The 24,819-nt window shown below is 42.0% G+C and overlaps 1 protein-coding gene across 3 annotated transcripts in view; it reads right to left on the bottom strand.

Annotated features, from left to right (window-relative positions):
* Positions 1 to 19,145, bottom strand: part of GARNL3 (GTPase activating Rap/RanGAP domain like 3) — a 203,210-nt gene extending 184,065 nt beyond the window's left edge. For 2 of the 3 annotated variants that reach the window (XM_084649927.1, XM_084649928.1), the window contains exon 1: positions 18,891 to 19,119. In XM_084649927.1, the coding sequence (XP_084506053.1) occupies positions 18,891 to 18,946 (56 nt within the window). In that variant the 5' untranslated portion in view covers positions 18,947 to 19,119. The other variant, XM_084649926.1, reaches the window with a different exon arrangement.
* Positions 19,146 to 24,819: the final 5,674 nt, after the last annotated feature.

Genomic DNA, 24,819 nt, shown 5'->3' on the forward strand with positions numbered 1-24,819 from the left:
CTTTTGATGTGGTTCATATGGCCTCTGGGAGGTCAGGAATTGAGCAGGACTGGATCTCTGAGCCATCTGGGACTTGCTAAGCTTTCTCTTGTAGGCGCTTATATAAATCCCAACACAACACTTTTGAAGCACCTGGAGGAGAGGAGGTTGAACAGTCAGTGTGGATTCACCAAGGGCAAGTCATGTCTGACCAACCTGATTACCTTCTATGATGAGATAACTGGCTCTGTGGATATGGGGAAAATGGTGGACATGATATATCTTGACTTTAGCAAAGCTTTTGATATGGTCTCCCACAGTATTCTTGCCAGCAAGTTAAAGAAGTATAGATTGAATGAATGGATTATACGGTGGATAAAAAGCTGGCTAGATCGCTGGGCTCAATTAGTAGTGATCAACGGCTCAATGTCTAGTTGGCAGCCTGTATCAAGCGGAGTGCGCCGGGGTCAGTGCTGGGGCCAGTTTTGTTCAACATCTTCATTAATGATCTGAATGATGGGATGGAGTGCACCCTCAGCAAGTTCGCAGAAGACACTAAGCTGGGGGGGAGAGGTAGATACACTGGAGGATAGGAATAGGGTCCAGAGTGACCTAGACAAATTGGAGGATTGGGCCAAAAGAAATCTAATGAGGTTCAACAAGGACAAGTGCAGAGTCCTGCACTTAGGACAGACGAATCCCATGCATTGCTACAGGCTGGCAACCGACTGGCTAAGCAGCAGTTCTGCAGAAAAGGACCTGGACATTACAGTGGACAAAAAGCTGGATGAAAGTCAAGAGTGTGCCCTTGTTGCCAAGAAGGCTAACTGCATATTGGGCTGTATAAGTACGGGCATTGCCAGCAGATCGAGGGAAGTGATTATTCCCCCTTATTCAGCACTGGTGAGACCACATGTGGAGTACTGCATCCAGTTTTGGGCCCCCACTACAGAAGTGATGTGGACAAATTGGAGAGTCCAGCAGAGGGCAACGAAAATGATTAGGGGGCTGGGGCACATGATTTATGAGGTGAGGCTGAGGGAACTAGGCTTATTTAGTCTACAGAAGACTGAGGGGGGTATTTTATAGCAGCCTTCAACTACCTGAAGGGGGAATTCCAAAGAGGATGGAGCTAGGCTGTTTCCAGTGCTGGCAGATGACAGAACAAGGAGCAATGGTCTCATGTTGCAGTGTGGGAGGTCTAGGTCAGATATTAGGAAAAACATTTCACTAGGAGGGTGGTGAAGCACTGGAATGGGTTACACCTAGGGAAGTGGTGGAATCTCCATCCTTAGTGGTTTTTAAGGCCCATCTTGGCAAAGCCCTGGTTGGGATGATTTAGTTGGGGTTGGTCCTACTTTGAGCAGGGGGGTTGGACTAGATGGCCTCCTGAGGACTCTTCCAATCCTAATCTTCTATGATAACATACGGTAGCCCTAGAGTCCTTTAACGTTTGCAGAGATTCAGCCGTGGTGTCCACAAATAATGCAGACCCATCAAAAAAGGTCCTCAACCGTATTCACTTCATCAGAAGATGGAGATATTCGCTCTAGGAAAGATCTCTTCATCTGCTCTAGCTTCCTGCTCCTCAAAGGTTTCTTCTTGAAGGTCAGGTCTCTTAGAGGGAGCAGATGATGCATGTTGTCTCTCTCTGCGATGGGTGGTGCTCAATGCCATGGAGAATTGTTGGTGACAGGCTGCCCAAGAGTCCCAATATAGCTAAGGAGGTGGTGCATAAGACATAGGATGAGGAGGCACTCCTGGTGCTCATACCAGCAAGATGTTGGTTGCAATCTTGTGGCACATGTAGTTATAGACTCAGAGACTTCTGAAACGGGGCCTCTATAGGAGTGAGGGGGAGAACCCTGAATTGATATTTGAGACACAGAGGCATGGCCTTCATCAGAATCCCCTTCCTCAAACTGACTCTTGAATGGTGGAGCACCTGGAGAAATCTGAGGTGCAACTGTTAGTACTGGGCAAACTTCAGGCAATCTCAACGTCTTTGGTACTGACAGTATGTCGGAGCCAAGCAGCTGAGACTAGGGCATCTCAGATATAGCCAGGTCCACAGGAAAACAAAACTCCTGCGATACTGAGTGTGCTGTGTGTTATTTATGAGATAAAATGTTATCTCCCTGTTTTTTCTGGCTCTGGAAAGCTACTACTATTACTAACTAATTACACTAATGCTAAGACCTTTTTCAACTATCTACTAGAATAAGAAATAAGGACAAAGTTGAGGAAATCTCAAGAGGGACAACTGTCAGATCTCCATCTCAGGCTAAAGATGCTGAGAAGGAACAGAGGGAAGTTCCCTCGTGCAGTGCTATATAACAGCAGCATGGGGCACAAGGCTGACTATCACGCACGTGCAGGCCGAACGGATGTTGCTATGAGAAGTAGTCAATCAAAGCCACAGGAGGCGCTAGCACACCTAGAGTGGAGCACTTGCAGAAGAAGGTGCATTCTGAAAGTTGAAAGAGGTAAGGCAATGAAAAAAAAATACTTGTCAAGACAAGAGAAGACTGAGGAACTTCAGAGGTGTCTTAAAAAGCTAGGTAAATGAGAGAAAAAGTAGCATGATAGTAGTTGAAATACAGTATCGACAAATACAAAGTAATACACATGAAAAGGAATAATCTGAACTATGCCTATACATTACTGGTTCTAATTTACTGTAACCGCTCTGAAAAGCCACCTACATGGGCATCATTGCAGACAGCTCAACAAAGACCTCTGTTCATCGTACAGCAGCACTCTAAAATGTTAGGATACGTAAAGAGATGGGACAGAATATATTATAATGCTATTATGCAAGTCAATCATACACCCTCACCTGGACTTCTGATCACCTCATTGCAACAAATATAGCAGAAACAGATGGGGTCCAGATACAGGCAGAGAACATTACTAGAGGCATGGAAAGATGTATGGATGAAGAGAATGGAAAAAGATTGAAATTGTTGCAATTTTGAGCTGTATTCACAGTGGCTTTATGGATCTGGGAAGTTATAGCCCCACTCTACACAGCTCTCATAGAGCTGTACATGGAACGCTGCATTCATTTCTTGCAAAACATAACACTCTATGTGGCACATTAGCAAGGCCAGTTAAGGTTTGTTAAAGTTGTTTTACACTTTTCATTATTACCGGTCTTCAGTTGCTTATACCGAGGGCTGTCAGTTAATCAGTTAACTCAAGCGATTAACTCAAAACAAATTAACTCGATTAAAAAAAATTTAGTGTGATTAAAACTGTGATTAATCACGATGTTAAACAATAGTAGAATACCAATTTAAAATTATAAATATTTTTGGATGTTCTTGTACATTTTCAAATATACGGATTTCAATTACAACACAGAATACAAAGTATACAGTGCTCACTTTACATTATTACAAATATTAGCACTGTAAAAAAGAAACAAATGAAACAGTATTTTTCAATTCACCTCATACAAGTACTGTAGTGGCAATCTCTATTGTGAAAGTGCAAGTTACAAAAGTAGATTTTTTTTGTTACATAACTGCACTCAAAAACAAAACAATGTAAAACTTTAGAGCCTACAGGTCCACTCAGTCCTATTTTTTTTTCCAGTCAACTGCTAAGACAAACAAGTTTATTTACATTTATGAGAGATAATGCTGCCCACTTCTTATTTACAATGTCACCTGAAAGTGAGAACAGGTGTTCACATGGCACTTTTGGAGTCGGCACTGCAAGGTATTTACATGCCCGACATGCTAAACATTTGTATACCCCTTCATGCTGCATTTACTACAGTAACTCCTCACTGAACGTTGTAGTTATGTTCCTGAAAAATGCTACTTTAAGCGAAATGATGTTAAACAAACCCAATTTCCCCATAAGAATTAATGTAAATGGGGGGAGGTTAGGTTCCAAGGAAATTTTTTTTGCCAGACAAAAGACTATATCTATCTATCTATCTGCGTGCATGTGTGCGCACACACACACAAAAACAATTTAATACTGTACACAGCAATGATGATTGCGAAGCTTAGTTGAGGTGGTAGAGTCAGAGGGTGGGAAATTTCCCAGGGAATGCCTTACTGCTAAATGATGAACTAGCACACTCAGCTGAGCCCTCAAGGGTTAACACATTGTTGTTAATGTAGCCTCACACTCTAAGAGGCAGCACAAATGGAGGGAGCAGACACAGCTTGGCAGTGGCAGTTTCCCTGTGGAAACTGAATGTGATGATGAACCCACACTATCCCACTGGAGTGCACCACTCCCTCCACTTTCCAAAGTGCTGTGTGTGTGTGTGTGTGCACGAGAGATGTGCATTGCCCCTTTAAGTATGCTAATCCCACTCTCAGTACACTGCCTTTTTAAGCAGATCAGCAAATTGAGACAGCAACTGCTGCCAGCAAGCTTCCTCTATCCTGATCCCTGTCCTGTCCACCAACCCCCGCTCTGTGGAGATGGGGTACAGGAGCGGGAGGATAGGAGTGGGGGGAGGACACCCTGACATCAGCACCCCTCTGTCCCCCTTCCCCCCCTCCCCCCCACACAGCAAGCACGAGGCTCCTGGGAGCAGCTCCAAGGCAGAGGGCAGGAGCAGCACACGGCAGTGGGGGGAGGGACACCTGAAGTGCCCAGCAATTGATAGCCTGCTAGGCAGCTGCCACACAGGAAACTTAGGAGAGCTGATAGGGGAGCTGCTGGTCCACCCTGGTTCCAAGCCCCCACCAGCTAGCTCCAAAAGGCTGCTCTTCCTGCAAGCAGTGGACAAAGCAGGCGGCTGCCAAACTATGTTATAAATGCGCAACTTTAAACGAGCATGTTCTCTAATTGATCAGAGACATAACAAAAACAACATTAACCAGGACGATGTTAAGTGAGGAGTTACTGTATTCCAGAGGACATGATTCCATGCTGATGACGAGTTCTGCTCGATAACAATCCAAAGCAGTGTGGACTGACGTGTGTTCATTTTCATCATCTGAGTCACATGCTACCAAAAGAAGGTTGATTTACTTTTTTGGTGGTTCAGGTTCTGCAGTTTCCGAATCAGAGTGTTGTTCTTTTAAGACTTCTGATGGCATGTTCCACACCTCGTCCCTCAGATTTTCGAAGGCACTTCAGATTCTTAAACCTCGGATCGAGTGCTGTAGGTCTTTAGAAATCTCACATTGGTAATTTCTTTGCGTTTTGCCAAATCTGCAATGAAAGTGTTCCTAAATTGAAGAACATATTCTGGGTCATCATCCAAGATTGCCATAACAGGAAATATATGGCAAAATGCAGGTAAAACCACAGAGCAGACGACATACAATTCTCCCCCAAGAAGTTCAGTCACTATTTAAATAACGCTTTTTTTTTTTTTAAAACGAGCATCATCAGCATGGAAGCATGTCACCTAGAATTATGGCTGAAGCATGACAAGGCATACAAATGTTTAGCATATCTGGGCTGTAAATACCTTACAGCACCGGCTACAACAATGCCACACAAACACCTGTTCTCACTTTCAGGTGACATTGTAAATAAGAAGAGGGCAGCATTATCTCCTATAAATGTAAACAAACTTGTTTGTGTTAGCAATTGGCTGAACAAGAAGTAGGACTAAGCGAATTTGTAGACGCTAATGTTTTACAGAACTACAAAAACAAAACAATTTAACCAAAAAAAAAAAAATCTACATTTGTAAGTTGTACTTTCTCAATAAAAAGATTGCACTACAGTACTTGTATAAGATGAACTGAAAATATTATTTCTTGTTTCTTTACAGTGCAAATATTTGTAATCAAAAATAGTATAAAGTGAGCACTGTATACTTTTTATTCTGTGTTGTAATTTAAATCAATATACTTGAAAATGTAGAAAACCTCCAAAAATATTTAAATAAATGGTATTCTATTATTAACAGTGCAATTAAAACTGTGATTAATCGAGGTTTTTTATCTCATAAATCACGATTTTTTAAAAAATTTTTGACAGTCCTACTTTTACATCATAGGTCCATCCTTGGTGTCTGCATCAAGTGTTTTTTTTTTTTTCTTTTTATTGGGGAGGATAAAAAAGGGTTGTATAAGATTTGGAAAAATAAATTGCACAAACATGCTGGAATTTGGCTCCACATTAGAAAAGAATGCTTAATGAAAATTATTCTACTCTGAGTAGATTACTTTGCACACTTGAAGTGGACCCCATCTATTAGTATTTCTAAGTACTTTTCAATGTGACCTCTGAACTCCAAATACATACAGTTAGTATAGTTATTCTCAAAGGAGGCTCATCTCGCTCAGCACATGCATGCGCTACTTCTTGGAGCATTCTGTACCAAAAAATTAAAAATTCTGCAAATATTATTTGCCAAAATAACACTACACAATCACACCAGTTTCAATTATTTTGGTAATTTATTTCAAAATACCTGTCAGCAAGTATGTCTAACAATACAGACACACACAAAAGCTCCCCCAGGAGCAGAGAGTTAAAGAAACCCCTATGACATCCCAGTTCCTGTTTCTTTCCCCAAGCCCAGTCGGAGGGCCAGACACCCACAATCCCTCCCCACCAGAACCCAGCCATGGTGCCCCACCCCAGCCAACCAATACACCCAAGCCCCCTCTCACTCAGAGCCCAGCTGCTGCCCAGCTGCTGCCCCCCCGCAGCCCAGATACCCACCTCTTCTCCCGCTCCGACCCTGAGCCCAAATACCCACAGCCTCTCCTCAGGAACCAATCACTATAACAAATCTCATTGCCTACTCTGTCCCCATATCTACTCTAGCAATACCATCAGAGGACCCAACCACATCAGCCACACCATCAGGGACTCATTCACCTGCACATCTACTAATGTGATACATGCTATCATGTGCCAGCAATGCCCTTCTGCCATGTATATTGGCCAAACCAGACAGGCTCTACGTATAAGAATAAATGGACACAAATCGGACATCAGGAATGGTAATATACAAAAGCCAGTAGGAGAACACTTCGATCTTCCTGGACATTCTATAACAGATTTAAAAGTAGCCATCCTTAAAAAAAAAACTTCAAAAACAGACTTCAAAGAGAAACAGCAGGACTAAAATTCATTCACAAATTTAACACCATTAACTGGGGCTTGAATAGGGACTGGGAGTGGCTGGCTCACTATAAAAGCGACTTTCCCTCTCCTGGAATTGATACCTCCTCATCAATTATTGGGAGTGGACTACATCCACCCTGATTGAATTGGCCCTGTCAACATTAGTTCTCCACTTGTGAGGTAACTCCCTTCTCTTCATTTGTCAGTATAATAATGCCTGCATCTGTAATTTTCACTCCATGCATCTGAGGTGGGCTTTTTACCCACAAAAGCTTATGCACAAAGGAATCTGTTAGTCTTTAAGGTGCCACCAGACTCCTTGTTGAACAAGTTCTTAGAATACATTGGTGACAACATTTTGTTTCAGAAGGTAGAGGATGTAGCTAGAGGGTGGCTTTTTAGATTTGATTCTAAAAGGGAGAAATGGGTTGAGAATCTGAAGCTGGAAGTCAACTTGGGTGAAAGTAACCAAGAAATGATAGACTTCGTAATTTTAAGGAAAGGAATGAACAGCAGAAAAAAGACAAGGACTTCATAATAGCAGACTCAACAAACTCAGAAGTAGGATTCCTTGGGAAGGAAATCTTAAATAAATGGGAGTTCAGGAGTGCGGCTGGTTTCTAAAAAGAACAATATTAAAAGTCACAACAGCAAACTATTCAAATGCAGAGAAAAGATAGAATAGTAAGAGACCCATATAGCTGCATCAGGACCTTTTAAATGACCTGAAAAATCAAAAAGGAATCATAAAAATTGGAAATAAGGACAAATTCCTCAGAATGGGTATAAAAAAAAACAGCACAAGCATGTAGAAACAAATCAGAAAGGCTAAGGCACAAAATGAGTTACAACCAGGAAGGAATGTAAGACAAGAAGAAGAGGTTCTCTAAATACATTAGAAGTATGAGAATAATGAAGAAAAGTATGTCCACTACTGAAGAGGGAAGGGGAGCAAACAACAGATAATATAGAAAAGGCTGAAACGTTTGTAGCTTTTTTTGCTTCAGTCTTCATTAAAAAGATTAATTGTGACAAGATGCATAACAATAACAAAAGAAAAGGAAAACAAGACAAAGGAGGGAAATAACAGGTTAAAGAATGTTTAGATACATTAGATGTATTCAAGTCAGCAGGGTTGGATGAAATTCACCCTTGAGTACTTATGGAACTTGCCAAAGCAATCTCTAAACCATTAGCTGGTGACTGAAAAGGGAAAACAAAGTGCATATCCTCAAAAAGGGGAAAAGGAATTATAGATCAGTCTGCCTTTGATACTCAAAGATACCTGAACAAATTATAAAACAATTTTTTCAAACCTGGAGGATAATAAGGTGATAAGTAATAGCCATGGATTTGACATGGATTTGTCAAGAAAAAAATATCATGCCAAATTAACCTAATTTCCTTCTTTGACAGAATAACAGGCATAGTGAAAGAGGGGGAAATAGTCATAATATATCTGAACTTTAGTAGGGCTTTTGACATTGTCCCACATGACATTATCATAAGCAAACTAGAGAAATATGGCCTAGATGAAATTACTGTGTGCACAACTGTTTGAAAGATCATACTTCAAGAGTAGTTGTCAATATTTCACTGTCAAGCTGGGAAGACATATTAAGTGGGCCCTGACACTATTCAATATTTTTTATTAATGACTTGGATAATGGAACAGAGACTATGCTTATAAAATCTGTTGAGGACACCGAGCTGGGAGGGGTTGTAAGTACTTCGGAGGACAGGATTAGAATGCAAAATTATCTTCATAAATTGGAGAAAAGGTTTGAAATCAATCAGATTGCATTCAGTAAAGACAAACGCAAAGTACTACACTTACAAAAGACAAAAAATCCAATGCACAAACACAAAATGCAGAATAACTACATAAAAAGATCTGAGGGTTATAGTTGATCACAAATTGAATGCGAGTCAACAATGTGATGCTACAGCTAAAAAGACAAATTAAATTTGGGATTTATTAACAGGAGTGTCGTATGTAAGATGGGAGATAACTGCTCAGCACCTGTGAGGCCTCAGCTGGGAAACTCAGTGTCCAGTTTTGGGCACCACACTTTATTACAGATGTCAACAAACTGAACAGAGTTCAGAGAAGAGCAAAAAAAAATAAAAGGTTTAGAAAACATGACCTGTGAGGAAAGGTTAATCAAATGGGGTATGATTAGTCTAAAGAAGAGACAGCTGATAACAGTCTTCAATTCTATAAAAGATTGGTAAGAGGACTCTGATTAACAGTTCTCCATGCCCATCGAAGTTAGGGCAAGAAGTAATCAGTTTATGGCTAGAGTCACAATGGAAATTTGGCATGCCAATGCTGAGCATTGCCACAATTAATTTTTAGGTGCCTAGAAAATCACCAGGCTGCACAAAGCTTGAGTTCAGCATGAATGTTCCCTACACAAAAATGAATGGGGAGAGATGGAACGGATGTGAACAAGCACTCAAAATATGATCCACAAAAGACAACTCACCTCCCTAGGCAGCTCCTCACCTAAGCTAGGCAGTGGGAGATGCCAAGCCAAGGGGTCTGTACTAAATCCCACCCCTCTCAGAGATAGCCACCTAAATCCAGGCGGCAAGGAAACACCTCCTTCTGCAGGGGATTCTCAGCTGCAAGCCCTTTCTTGGTGTTAGGCATCTACAACATTTTTGTGAGAGGGAGGATGAGGGCTACAACCTCCCTTCTGTTTGTCCACTGGTTAGTGTACTCACCTGGAAGGTGGGATACCTCCTCATTCAAGACCCCATTCCACTTGAGAGGCAGCATGGATCTGAGCAGGGATCTGCCATTTCTCAAGTGTCTGTCCTAGCTGCTGGACTATGTGATATTCTGATGCTGGGCTGCTCAGTCTCTCCTGTGAAATCGGTTTCATTCTTGATCATGGTGGATTTTAATTTAAATCATGGTGATTTAAATTAACAATTTAAATCATCATATAATCACCAAATGGATAGCCTCCTTAAGTCATCAACTTTTCCATTTGTACTTCAGTTATTTTCTCAAGAGAAGTGCATTCTCATTGTATTGATTTATAGCTAGAGCCTTTACACTAAATTTAGTATATCTTATAGTGTGCCCTCATAGGCAGCAAAAACTATTTATATTTATCTTAAACAATTATAAAGCTTAATGTTTTCAGATTCTTAATTGTACATTTTTAGTATGCTAGAAAATGGTGAATGATATATTGCTTATTTACTACATAATTAACTTATTGTCAAGATGCATTAGGATGGTAACTGAAATTTTGTTAAACAACCTTAAATGTTTTGGATACATTAACCCCTCTTATCAAAACATTTCACATTTACAACTACATTTATTGAACACAAGGGTTAATTGTAGTCAGTGAATTAAACTGATTATTTCAGGTCAGCCTAGGAAAATTTTCAAATATGCTGAATAGAAAATAACTAGAGCTTAAGTTCTTATTCACTCATTTTCAAGAGAATGAGGACAGTCTAATAAATTAGTTAGGCTGTCCTTTAAACTTATAAAGCTAGTAGATCTCATCCCTTCCCTCATTTTTATTGATAGACCAAAAGAGAAAGACAAGTTTCCTATGTTTCGACTCCCAATCGATTTTTCAAGTTTCAATGAATTAGTCCACATGAAGAAAATATTCTCTCTGTGCCTGCAGAAGAGGTTATTTATGTCAAAAGCTGAGTTAGTACTTCAAGAAACTCTCGTTCCAAGTGTTTAGCTGGTGACTTCCACCAGTTCAGTGGTGTGACTTTCTTTAAAACACTATCAGGTAACAGGTACTGCTTGAATAGTTCACCTGCAGCCCTGAAATTTATTATTGTTGGCATGACTGATGGGGGATTATAAGATATTCATGTCTTTTCAAAGATAATTGCTCATGGCTCAGATATCTCCTCAGTCAGCTCCTTGAGTATTCTAGGATGCATTTCATCAAGCCCTGGTGACTTGAAGACATCTAATTTGTTTAAGTAATTTTTAACTTGTTCTTTCCCTATTTTAGCCTCTTCTGATCCTACCTCACTTCCACTGGTATTCACTATGTTAGATGTCCAATCACCACCAACCTTCTTGGAGGGGTTCACCTTCAGCAGGGGGTTCATTAGCATATCCACTGACACCAAAATGCTTGGAAGAAACCCCTACCCCTGCCTTAAAGGAACAGAGTTAGTTTTCACAAGTACAGCAGGAACAACATTTTGCAAAAGTGGGGCCTGGATTGGGGAACCCTCTGTCCCCCCTCTCTGTCCCCAGGTGGTCAGTTGTGTGGCTGCTCCCCTCCAGGAGGACAGTTACACAGTTCCCTCTTAAAACCTGAGCCACAGGTGAGGTGCCTGGGATTACAGATGCAGATCCAGCAAAATTTCTCCTGGGCAAGCCTTCCCCTGTAATTAATGGGGAGACATCCCTGTACTCCCCCACATTCCTCCTTAACTTCCTTCTCTGGGCCCCCCTCTAGGACATACACCCTGTGCTCCCTAGAGTGGAATCTATCCCCTGTTCAGCTGTGAGCTCACAACTGACAGACAGAACAGACTCCCCCCCGCCCTTCCCCATACTGGTAGGCATTGCACTCTCCTCCCTCTTTGAATTGGGTTTGCCTCCGGTTACAGAGCCCATGGAATCCACATCCACTGCAGCAGTCTTTAGGACTCCATCATTTTTCTCTGGGCTTTCCTCTAGGACACATTTTTCTATGCATTTTAGAGTGACTCCTGTTCCTTGCTTAACTGCAACTTCCTGGCAGCCAGCAACTTGGACAGTCTTCCTACCATCAGGCAAAACATTCCCATCCCCCCCCCCCCCACACACACACACACACCCACCCTGGAGAAAAGCCTGTTTTAGCCTTGGGATAAGAGCTGACCTCAACCACTCCCACCCTTGTCAGCAGACAGTAATTCCTCTACAACAGTGGAGCAAAGAGACACTCTCCCATTTCCCCAGCAGTTTCTGTAACTTTACTTTTTCCTCTCTGGGGCTTCAGCACGAGATTCCTTCTTGCTGCTGCCAGACCCCAGGACAGCTTGAGCCACATTAAAAAAGCTGTTCCCCAAAATAATTTTTGTGAGATTATGAGGAATCGCAACCACGGTTAATTCAGCTTGCAAATCCTCAGTTTCCATGTGGAAACCAGTGGAAAGCCAGTGGATGGACTAGATGACCTCTTGGAGGTCCCTTCCAGCCCCACATTTCTATGATTTTATGTAGCCGATGGAGAAAGATAACAGAGACAAGCAAATATGAAGGATACCCTTAAAGGTGAGTCATATTCTCTGATCTTGAATGATCACTGCAAACACATCCCAAATATTATGTAGACGTTACAGTATCTCTCCATTCAGCCCCTCCCAGAAACTAAAGGAAATCCTCTCTTGATCACTGAGCAAGCCTCCTTCTGGTAAGTGTGAGGGGAGGAGAGTCCTTCCCTCAAACCATCCACACAGGGACTCCTATAAATTGATATTAATTTATCTCTTCCTTCATCTCCTGTAACGATGCTGCCTTTGGTGGGACACAACTGAGAGTATCAATTCAGGATAAATTGCTTACAGCAGGGCAGTTACAGCTCAAAGCTGTTATTGGGACAAATGGTTATGAAAACCAATACCCCAGTAAAAGAAAAATGGTTCTCTTGATCCCAAAGGGCCAAGCCCCAGAGCCAGGTCAATATATATCAGATCTTACCCACAAATCACACTGTTGCCAATCCTTTAGAATCTAAAATCTAAAGGTTTATTCATAAAAAGAAAGAAATATAGATGAGAGCTAAAATTGGTTAAATGAAATCAATTACATACAGTAATAGCAAAGTTCTCAGTTCAGGCTTGTAGCAGTGATGGAATAAACTGCAGGTTCACATCAAGTCTCTGGAGTACATCCACAGCTGGGATGGGTCATTCAGTCCTTTGTTCAGAGCTTCAGTTTGTAGCAAGGTTCCTCCAGAGGTATGAAGCAGGAGTGAAAACAAAATGGAGGAGTTTCCAGGGCCTTTTATATTCTCTGCCCTGTGGAAGGACACCCCTTTGTTCTTACTGTGGAAAATCACAGCAGCAAGGTGGAGTTTAGAGACAAATGGGCAAGTCACATGTCCATGCAACACTCAGTTCTTTACAGGCAACAGCCATGGCTCCCATGCTACCTTGAACGTTCCCAGGAAGACTTCTTATGTGGATTGGAGTCTCCCAAGGTCCATTGTCAGTTAAGTGTTTCTTGATTGGGCACTTAATTTGCAAATTCCTTTCTCAAGAAGCTGACCAAATGCTTCACTAAATGCTATTTAGAATCAAACACAATGAGATACAAGTACATAGCCAATATTTATAACTTCAACTACAAAAAGGCCACACATACAGACAGCATAATCATAACCAGCAAATCATAACCTTCTCAGACACCTCACACAACAACCTTTGTACAATATTTGCTGCAAATATATAACAGTGGTTGCAACAATGATCTATACGGTCACAGTTTATGTCAATAACATCACATCCCCAGAAAATGGTTTCACTGACATTTCATTGGAGGGATCCCACGTTTATTTTTCCTCCATGACTTGAGCAAATTTGCTCAGTTTGCAAGTTAAAATTAAAAAAAAAAGAAGTGCTACAAACTAGACCACTGATCAGCAAGTCATGATGTACCCATTCTATATCTCTCACAGAAGCAGTACCCTGATCCAACACACATAGCTCAGGTTGAGATGGTCCACAGAAATAAAGCATATTAGCACTTCTGTGAAACTGCGGCTCTCTCATCTTTCATTTAAAAAACATTAACAAACAAAATGTAATCCTCTAGCAATTATGGATGCGAAGAAAACTTCAAAAATTTAAACAGTGTAACTGATGCAGACACATCTATGCAAATCCGCAAAGAATAAAATAACTCAGAGGTGTCAACTGCCCCATTCATCTCACTGATATGTTAACTCCAATGCCTAAAGATGCTAACTTAAATACCATGATTGTTAATATTTTATTTCTTATGGACAGGGAGGATCACAAATCTGCACAATTTACTGAGAGTGACATCTCATTTTCATCCAAGTGAACGGTGTTTTGGAGATATTGCCAGCTATTTTTTTTCCCCCACGGTCAAGCCCAAGGAGCTCAGCAGAGGTCATAGACACATTCAAGCCCCAACAACTGGGAACCAAGCAGAGCTCAAAAAGCACAGTCATATCTACACAATGTACTCTGAGTAGTGTCTCATTTTGGTGATTCACATGGACAAAGCTTATTTTGGGGGTGGAATTTGGAAGGGTACCAACACCTTCCCTCCGCAATTTGACCCCTAACCGATGAGTGTTTGATAGGGGTACTTACAGTGCAGTTAAGGTATACATCACTGCCCCCCTTCATGTAAAGATTCCACAATTGTAAATTTGTTAGAAATTCTGTTGATGCACAAACCAAAATAAAGCCAGTTCAGTATTCCATAGGGGTATATGCTCTGTATTGCTAAAGAATAATGGAGTTTGAGTTTTGCTGAACTCAGTGCTCTGGAAGGGCATGAGATACCAGTGGGCAACCTTAAATAACTTCATTAACACAGAGTTGTCAGTGAACAATCAGTAAGGTAAGCACCTATATGACTTTGCATATATCCAGGAAACAGATCTGTGAGAAAGAAGATGCTTATTTTTATTTAAAGCACAGTGATTTTTCAATCCGTAAGCACTCTTTAAAAGGCTATGGGGAGGTCTCTAACATTGGTGATGAGGGAGCAGTCAACAAATCAGCCTGTTCAAAATTAATAAAGCACAGCCTCGACAGAGCACTCTGCATATCATATAAATAGCCATATGTTCAAAATCTAAACTGAACCTATGGGTTAGAAAGTTACAAGGCTTGGCAGCCCTGGAAATGACAATCACCAGTTTACAGAATAAAAGGTGCATATACATTAAGCTATTGACTCTTTTTAAGAGTAACAGCCGTGTTAGTCTGTATTCGCAAAAAGAAAAGGAGTACTTGTGGCACCTTAGAGACTAACCAATTTATTTGAGCATGTGCTTTCGTGAGCTACATCGTATGCATCCGATGAAGTGAGCTGTAGCTCACAAAAGCTCATGCTCAAATAAATTGGTTAGTCTCTAAGGTGCCACAAGTACTCCTTTTCTTTTGACTCTTTTTAGACCACCCAAGAAGCAGTAAAAGAATGACTTCTCAAAGTGCTTGAGTCTTCATTACATACAGAACGTTTTGAAGTATCAGAGGGGTAGCCGTGTTAGTCTGTATCCACAAAACAACAAGGAGTCCGGTGGCACCTTAAAGGCTATCAGATTTATTTGGGCATAATCTTTCGTGGGTAAAAACCCACTTCTTCAGATGCATGGAGTGAAAATTACAGATCCAGACATAAATATATATTGACACATGAAGAGAAGGGAGTTACCTTACTGTGCCAATATATATTTATGACTAGATCTGTAATTTTCACTTCATGCATCTGAAGAAGTGGGTTTTTTACCCACGAAAGCTTATGCCCAAATAAATCTGTTAGTCTTTAAGGTGCCACCGGACAGAACATTTTGAGTGGACCATACACATGAGCCAGAGCACTTTTACTGGGTTTTGCAGTAATACAGAAAGCTTTTTTTCCCCACCCAGTACATACTGATAATGAAGATTGGAATAACTAATACAGTCAAACAATAAAACAATTGTCCAATATACTTTAGAAATATTCCCAAACAAAAACTGAATAGTTACACAACTTGCCCTACAGAGAATACTAACAAACAAGACAGGAGCCACAAACCTCACTGTAACACTTTTTTGTCTCTTCTCCTTGTCAGTTTTATTTTCCTTACCTACATTTTGCCAGTTACAGTTAAAGTTGCCCAGCTTTATTTATGCAAAACACTATGCATGTAAAAGATAGAATAACTGAAGTTTACAACTTGAAAGAACATCCAGCCTAAAACCCAACCAAAAAATACATCACCAAATTCTGCATTTGGGAAAGCAATTAAAAGCTCTTTAAAAAGGGGGCAGGGGTAATTGAATTTATGTTTTCAAGTGGATCCGAAATAACAAAATTTTTAAAAAGCTAAAATCTGAACAATCATTTAAGGAAGGCTCTAACACACCCACCACACAATGGCCCCAAAAGACAAACTAAAAGAATACACACAAAACTTAGAAATACAAGTATTCCATTACATACAGTGCCCCCAAATCCAAAAAATGACCTTTCAACCACAAGTCTTCCTTAGTGCAAAGTATTTTAAAAAGCATCTGAACGACAAGGAAGCTTTCACAGTGTAGTCACATCACCGAAGCAATAAAACATGTCAGTAAAATAAATTTTATTACATTTGTATATTATTAAATATACATATTTGTGACAGGTTTCAGAGTAACAGCTGTGTTAGTCTGTATTCGCAAAAAGAAAAGGAGTACTTGTGGCACCTTAGAGACTAACCAATTTATTTGAGCATAAGCTTTCGTGAGCTACAGCTCACTTCATCGGATGCATACTTTGGAAAGTGTAGAAGATCTTTTTATACACACAAAGCATGAAAAACTACCTCCCGCCACCCCACCCTCCTGCTGGTAATAGCTTATCTAAAGTGATCACTCTCCTAGGAGGTTAGTCTCTAAGGTGCCACAAGTACTCCTTTTCTTTTTACATATTTGTGAAATGGTGTCAATTCAATCAACTGCAGAGCAATGTGATACATTGCATTTAACAAGTATCTTTCACAATCTCACCTGCACTCTATTCACAAATTCACTTGCCTCTACCATTTCAAACCTTCTGAGCAGCTTAAAAAAAGCTGACTGTCACAATAGTTCTCTATTTCACAAATATGTAATTTCCTTCCAAATATACATTTGTCTACAGTACACTACAGATAATATGCAATAATACACAAAGTGTAAGGTCACATGCCTCACAACCCATCATGACTAGTAAACAAGAGCTTATACCACTGGACAAGAGAAATTCTAGGTTTTCAGTGAGATATGGTGCACTTGCTTCTAACACTGACAGGTCCAAAAAGCGGAACTTTGAAATCATGATGAGTTTATGACACAGGCATTTTATGAGTGCCAAGGATAAATCATCTCTGGTAGGAATGACATATTCCCTGGAGTCATCTTCCCTCTGGAAATGCCCCATCCTCATTTCAGGTGCTCATACAGCTGACCTCTGGCTAGTATGTTTCTGAACATATATATTTAATTAACGTGTTGTTTAGGTCATAAAGGCCATTTCACAATCCACACTTCCAAAGCAAGGGAATGTGGATCTCTCTAGTGGCTGTGAGGGGCAGGCACCCCCTATCGTTTCCTAGTTTCACTGAGTTTAAGACCAGAAGGGACCATTAGACTCCTAGTTTGACCTCCTGTATGCCACACGCCATTACTTTTCACGCAGATACCACTATATTAAGCCCAAACACTTTAGTCAGAGTCAGACTAAAACATTTCAGTCCTCAGGAGACTAAACTGTATGCCAGTAGGACAGAACGGGGAGAGACTAAGATACCCTGAATGCCCAAGGCCCCTACAATGTCAGAGAATCGATTAGGAGTGATATGCCCAGATCTTGGCAGCTAAACCATACCCATGCTGCAAACAAAGGCAAAAAACCACCGAAGTCCCAACTAATGGGGGGAAATTCTGTTATATTTTCTGTAGAAGTTGGTATTTCCACTACCATCACCACAATGGTCTCCCTCCAAGAGCAAACATAGTGAGGGAATCAGGAGGGACTCCAATAGCTGCCAACAAATAATAAACCAAACCTGTATATCCATGGATTTTCATAGTCTAGCTGTGTGCACAAAAACAGGCTCATATTACTATTAACCATCCTTATTCCTCCCCCCTTTATTTGATTCACCAACCCATTACATCTTCCTTAGACACAGGCCTAGTCTACATTAAAAAAGTGGTGCTACTTTAACTAAATTGCTTTCAAATCAGTCTAGTCAAACTGGGGCAAATTCCTAGCATAAATGCATTTACACTGGATTAACCCTCACTTCAATCAGTTTGATAATTTAAAAATGATGTAAATTGGTGAACCTTTTCTAATTTAGCGGCGCCCTAAGATTGTAAATCTAAGAGAGGAACACTGTGTTGTTTGGGGCTTTTTGGGGGGCGTAGAAAGAGAGAAGAGTATCTGTGTAATCATAGCTCTATAACCTGCATCCTTCACTGGCCCTCCCTTTCCAAGTGTATGTTATATCTACATTTATAAGTCCCTCAGAGTATAGGCCCATCTTCTAAGTGTTCCACAGAGAAAGCAGGTATAGTTACAGTCACTATAAAATAAATAAATTTGCAGTGGGAACACACTGGCATGTTCTAGAGCTTTCCACAGTGACTGCTTCATAATTAGTACATTTTAACTCAGTTTCATTCTCATTTTCAAATCATTGCCCACTTCTTAGAACACAGACACCTGCCCCAACCAGTTAATACACTACCCCATCTGTAACCGGCTCCAATCCCACCAGGCCAAATTTCAGAATTCCCCTTGCTGTCCAGCAGCACGACTCCACCTTACTACAGCATTCCAACATGACCCCTTGATTTTTAACCCTCTTTCATAAACTTGTCCCACACAACAACAGCTTCCGTTACACTTCCCCCGCCCCAGCCAAGCCTTCCCGCCCCACCGACGGCCCAAGCAATCCCCACGACCGCCCAGGGGTCTCCCGGCGGGAGTGAGATGGAAGAAGGCCCACAGCTCCCGTCTCTGTTCAAGGCGGGAAGAGCGTGAGCCCCCTCAACGCCCACACCCTCCGGCCGCCGGGGAGCCCAATACTGTGGACACGCCCCGCGCCTCACGGAAGACCCCACCCCCCAGCCTCAGTTACCGTTGGGCGATGCTGAGGAATCGTGTGGAAGCATCCTGGGCGCTATTCAGCTCCATGGGAGTTGCGCGCCGCTCATGCCTCCCGCTCCCCCGTCAGGAACCGGTTCTCCCGCTGGGAGTAGCAACCGACAGTGGCTCAGCTCAGAGAACATTCCGTCCCCCGGGCGGTGGGACCCAACCCGACCCGGAGTCTCCCCCCATCCCCCGGCGCATCAATCACAGCTCGCCAAACCACCTACCAGCTTGCTCCGCCCAGCTGTTCCCACAGACCCCGCCCCCCAGCGGTGCATAGCGGGATCTGTAGTTCTGAGGCCGAAGCAGCCTGAGGGGAGCTTCCGGCTGCGGCGCGGGGTTCCTAGGGTAGGAATACAAACATGATTTACAAGGTCCCTGGCAGACAACCTCCAAATCACGCTCTGCTGTAGCGGTCTGCAAGATTCATCCAGCCGCTTTGTTCCACGACAGCGTCCTGTGCCCCTTTCATATAGTACATAATGTGTGACAAAGACCCCCACTGAGGAACACACAAAAATTACCCTGGTGGGAGGCTGAAAATAGTGTAGGATCCCATCCCCTGGGCAGCTGGTTGGTGGATGGCCTGGTAAACCATATACATAGTCAGAGTCATTTGTTTACAAACTACCAGCTTCATTGCAGTCCAGTCTTCAACAAATTGCAGTTGCAATTTACTCCAAATTACAACTCTTTTGTGCTCTGCCAAACTGCTGGGGGGTGCTCGACCCCTGGCTCTGCCCCAGGCCTCATCCCCACTGCACTCCTTCCCCTGTATCAAAAGCTTTGCTAAAGTCAAGATATATCACACCCACCGCTTTCCTCATATCCACAGAGCCAGTTATCTCGTCATAGAAGGCAATTAGATTAGTCAGGCATGACTTGCCCTTGGTGAATCCATGCTGACTGTTCCCGACCACTTTCCTCTCCTCAAAGTGCTTCAAAATTGATTCCTTGAGGGCCTGCTCCATGATTTTTCCAGTTACGGAGGTGAGGCTGACTGACCTGTAGTTCCCCGGATCCTCCTCCTTCCCTTTTTTAAAGATGGGCGCTACATTAGCCTTTTTCCAGTCATCTGTGACCTCCCCCAGCTCGCCATGAGTTTTCAGAGATAATGGCCAATGGCTCTGCAATCACATCTGCCAACTCCTTTAGCATCTTCAGATGCAGTGCATCCAGCCTCATGGACCTGTGCTCATCCAAGTTTTCTAAATAGTCCTGAACCACTTCTTTCTCCACAGAGGGCTGGTCACCTTCTCCCGATACTGTGCTGCCCAGTGCAGTAGTCTGGAAGCTGACCTTATTCGTGAAGACAGAGGCAAAAAAAGCATTGGTCCCTTAGAATTTGTTCTACCTACTTATGCTAAACAATCTGTTCCATCTTGCATTTAAGGTACTCAGAGTACCTTTCCCAGACCTAAAGAAGAACTCTGAGCTAGTCTACACTAAAGCTGTAAGTCAACCTAAGGCTATGTCTACACTGGCACCTGAATGACAAAACTTTTGTCTTTCAGGGGTGTTAAAAACACACACACACACACACCCCCGAAAGATAAAAATATTGCTGACGCCAAGCACCGGTGTGAACAACGCTTTGTCGCCAGGAGCGCTCTCCTACCAACAAAGCTAACCCTGCTCGTTGAGGGGGGAAGTTTTTTGTTGGCAGGAGAGCCGACAAAACAGCAAGTAGACTGCGCACCTTTTAGCGGCACAGCTGTAGCGACACAACTGTGTCGCTAAAACCTGCGTAGTATAGACTTAGCCATAGTTACGCTACTTCCGTTGCATAACCGAAGTCGACATAACTTAGGTCGACTTACAGCTGTGTCTACACCACGCTCTGTCAACGGGAGACGCTCTCCTGCCGAATTACCTTAGGCTTCTAGGGGAGCTGGAGTACAGACATCGATGGGAGCGGGCTCTGCCATTGACTTAGTGGGTCTTCACCAGACCCACTAAATTGACACTGCTGTATCAGTCGCAGAAGTGCTGATTTAGCTGTAAGTATAGACATGCCCTCTGTGTGGCTTGAAAGCTTGTCTCTCTCATGAACAGAAGTCGGTTCAATAACAGATATTATCTCACCCACCTTGTCTCTCTAATAAGCCTAACTATATGCAGTTAACCTGATATCAATCTTGGGCAAAATAACAGAAATGTCAATATAGGATTAAATTAATATATTATCAAAGAATAGGAATATAATTAATGCCAGCCATCATGGTTATATGGAAAATAGGGTTGTTTGATAAGACATGATTTAATTCTTTGATGAGGTTTCAAGTTAGGTTGATAAAAGTAAATGCAAAGATGTAATATACCAGTGCCTCATGACATTTTCATTCAAAAATTAGCTCTATACAGAATCAGTAATCCACATGTTAAATGGATTAAGCACTAGCTAACTGACTGATCTCAAGATGTATTCAATGGGGAGTCATAGCTGAAAAAAAAATGTAATAGGGTTTCACAAACATCAGTTCTAGGCCCGACACTTTTCAACATGTTCATCAATGATCTAGAAGTATATATAAAAATCACTGCTGATAATATTTGCAGATGACAAAGATTGGTAAATATTGAGGACAGGACAGAGCAATCTGGATCACTTGGTAAGCTGTGCCCATTCACACAGAATGCTTTTTAGTTCAGCTAATGCAAAGATACACATCTAGGAGCAAAGAATGCAGGTTACTTCTGGTCTTAAATTCTATCTATCTATACATTATCTGTAATCCACTACAAAAAGGAATAGGCATTATGGTGGACAGTTCAACTAAAAAATTTCTTCACTGTGAAGCAGTGGTCAAAAAATATCAAACAAGAATAGCGTGAATTAAGAATAACACTGAAAATATATAATGCCATCAAATTATTTTGTATTTAGCATTTTATATGTTAGTATAGTCAATGGTTGGAGATAGTTATATTGGATTAGATGGATCAGTGGTCTGATCCAGCATACCAGACAACATTGGTTTCATACTTCATTCTTCTCATTTATTATTTGTATTATCATAGTGCCTGGGGCCCTAGTAATAGACCAGGACACCATTGTGCTAGGCGCTGTATAAACACAAACCAAAAAGATAGTCATAGAATCATAGAATATCAGGGTTGGAAGGGACCCCAGAAGGTCAGCTAGTCCAACCCCCTGCTCGAAGCAGGACCAATTCCCAGTTAAATCATCCCAGCCAGGGCTTTGTCAAGCCTGACCTTAAAAACCTCTAAGGAAGGAGATTCTACCACCTCCCTAGGTAACGCATTCCAGTGTTTCACCACCCTCTCAGTGAAAAAGTTTTTCCTAATATCCAATCTAAACCTCCCCCACTGCAACTTGAGACCATTACTCCTCGTTCTGTCATCTGCTACCATTGAGAACAGTCTAGAGCCATCCTCTTTGGAACCCCCTTTCAGGTAGTTGAAAGCAGCTATCAAATCCCCCCTCATTCTTCTCTTCTGCAGGCTAAACAATCCCAGCTCCCTCAGCCTCTCCTCATAACTCATGTGTTCCAGACCCCTAATAATTTTTGTTGCCCTTCGCTGGACTCTCTCCAATTTATCCACATCCTTCTTGAAGTGTGGGGCCCAAAACTGGACACAGTACTCCAGATGAGGCCTCACCAATGTCGAATAGAGGGGAACGATCACGTCCCTCGATCTGCTCGCTATGCCCCTACATATACATCCCAAAATGCCATTGGCCTTCTTGGCAACAAGGGCACACTGCTGACTCATATCCAGCTTCTCATCCACTGTCACCCCTAGGTCCTTTTCCGCAGAACTGCTGCCTAGCCATTCGGTCCCTAGTCTGTAGCTGTGCATTGGGTTCTTCCGTCCTAAGTGCAGGACCCTGCACTTATCCTTATTGAACCTCATCAGATTTCTTTTGGCCCAATCCTCCAATTTGTCTAGGTCCTTCTGTATCCTATCCCTCCCCTCCAGCGTATCTACCACTCCTCCCAGTTTAGTATCATCCGCAAATTTGCTGAGAGTGCAATCCACACCATCCTCCAGATCATTTATGAAGATATTGAACAAAACTGGCCCCAGGACCGACCCTTGGGGCACTCGACTTGATACCGGCTGCCAACTAGACATGGAGCCATTGATCACTACCCGTTGAGCCCGACAATCTAGCCAGCTTTCTACCCACCTTATAGTGCATTCATCCAGCCCATACTTCCTTAACTTGCTGACAAGAATACTGTGGGAGACCGTGTCAAAAGCTTTGCTAAAGTCAAGAAACAATACATCCACTGCTTTCCCTTCATCCACAGAACCAGTAATCTCATCATAAAAGGTGATTAGATTAGTCAGGCATGACCTTCCCTTGGTGAATCCATGCTGGCTGTTCCTGATCACTTTCCTCTCATGCAAGTGCTTCAGGATTGATTCTTTGAGGACCTGCTCCATGATTTTTCCAGGGACTGAGGTGAGGCTGACTGGCCTGTAGTTCCCAGGATCCTCCTTCTTCCCTTTTTTAAAGATTGGCACTACGTTAGCCTTTTTCCAGTCATCCGGGACTTCCCCGGTTCGCCACGAGTTTTCAAAGATAATGGCCAATGGCTCTGCAATCACAGCCGCCAATTCCTTCAGCACTCTCGGATGCAACTCGTCCGGCCCCATGGACTTGTGCACGTCCAGCTTTTCTAAATAGTCCCTAACCACCTCTATCTCCACAGAGGGCTGGCCATCTCTTCCCCATTTTGTGATGCCCAGCGCAGCAGTCTGGGAGCTGACCTTGTTAGTGAAAACAGAGGCAAAAAAAGCATTGAATACATTAGCTTTTTCCACATCCTCTGTCACTAGTCCCTCCCCTTAGGGGCTTACAGACTAAGTACTGTTGTCTCTTGTCTAAGTATAACAATATGTAGAAATACACAGACGGGAATTCAAATAAACAATAAGACAATATTGGTCAGCGTAGTAGAGTGGTCTCTGCACACTATGTGCCTAACCACTGTCAAGTATTCTGTAGGCATCACAACACAGTAGAGTTTTGAGGAGGGGTTTGAAGGTGGAAAATGAGGCACCTTTGCCTCATTTTTATAGGGAGGGTGTCCCAAAAGGATGGAGCAGCATGGGAGAAAGTACAAAGGTGTTTGAAAATGTAACAAGTGGGCATTGGAGCCTGGCATCATGGGCTGATCGGAGGTGAGCTTCAACAGCTCAGTAATGAATGACAAATTATATTAACTAAGTGCCTACAAAACTCACAATAGCCATTATTTCCAGATGGCCCAGGCTGAAATTTATCTAATGTCAACAAAAAGAATGGTTATGTAGCTACAATTGAAAACTGTACAATTTACAACTTACCTGAAAACTGCAAAGCTTGTTCATGAGGCACAAAACTAACCAACAAAGGAACAGCAGCCACTCTGATACATGAATTAGGGTGGGTCACCTAGCCATGGACATCCTCTTTGAGTATTTAGAAACTGATTATCATCATTTTAATAGACTATATCATTTACACGTTTTGGAAACTACAGGAATTAGATAAGTAGTACTAGAGACCCATGTTGCTTTTCAAAGTGGTTTTGAAAACTGTTTAAGAACTGCTTCATAACCTAATGCAAAATATTTCCTAATATCACCATATTTGGCCTGTCCTCTGCATAAGGTAATTTATTTCTAACAAGCCACTGTTTAAAAATTTCATCAAAAATGGACATTTTGCATTTTGAAATAATCAGCTGTACATTCACTGTGTGCACAAAGAATGATCATGTGAATAGTGCCTTCTCTTCCTTGTATCAACAGATATTATGAAAATTACAACATGATATAGAAAAATAGTGCAATGTACAAATAATAGCTACTACAAACACAGGATGGGATACATTACTTTTGGGCAGAGGTCTAATAAAATGCACTTAAATATTGCTAAGAGAAAGATACAGTGGTATTTT

The sequence above is a fragment of the Lepidochelys olivacea genome (assembly GCF_965140295.1).
Source record: "Lepidochelys olivacea isolate rLepOli2 genome assembly, chromosome: 16".
In the NCBI taxonomy this organism is placed as follows: domain Eukaryota; kingdom Metazoa; phylum Chordata; order Testudines; family Cheloniidae; genus Lepidochelys; species Lepidochelys olivacea.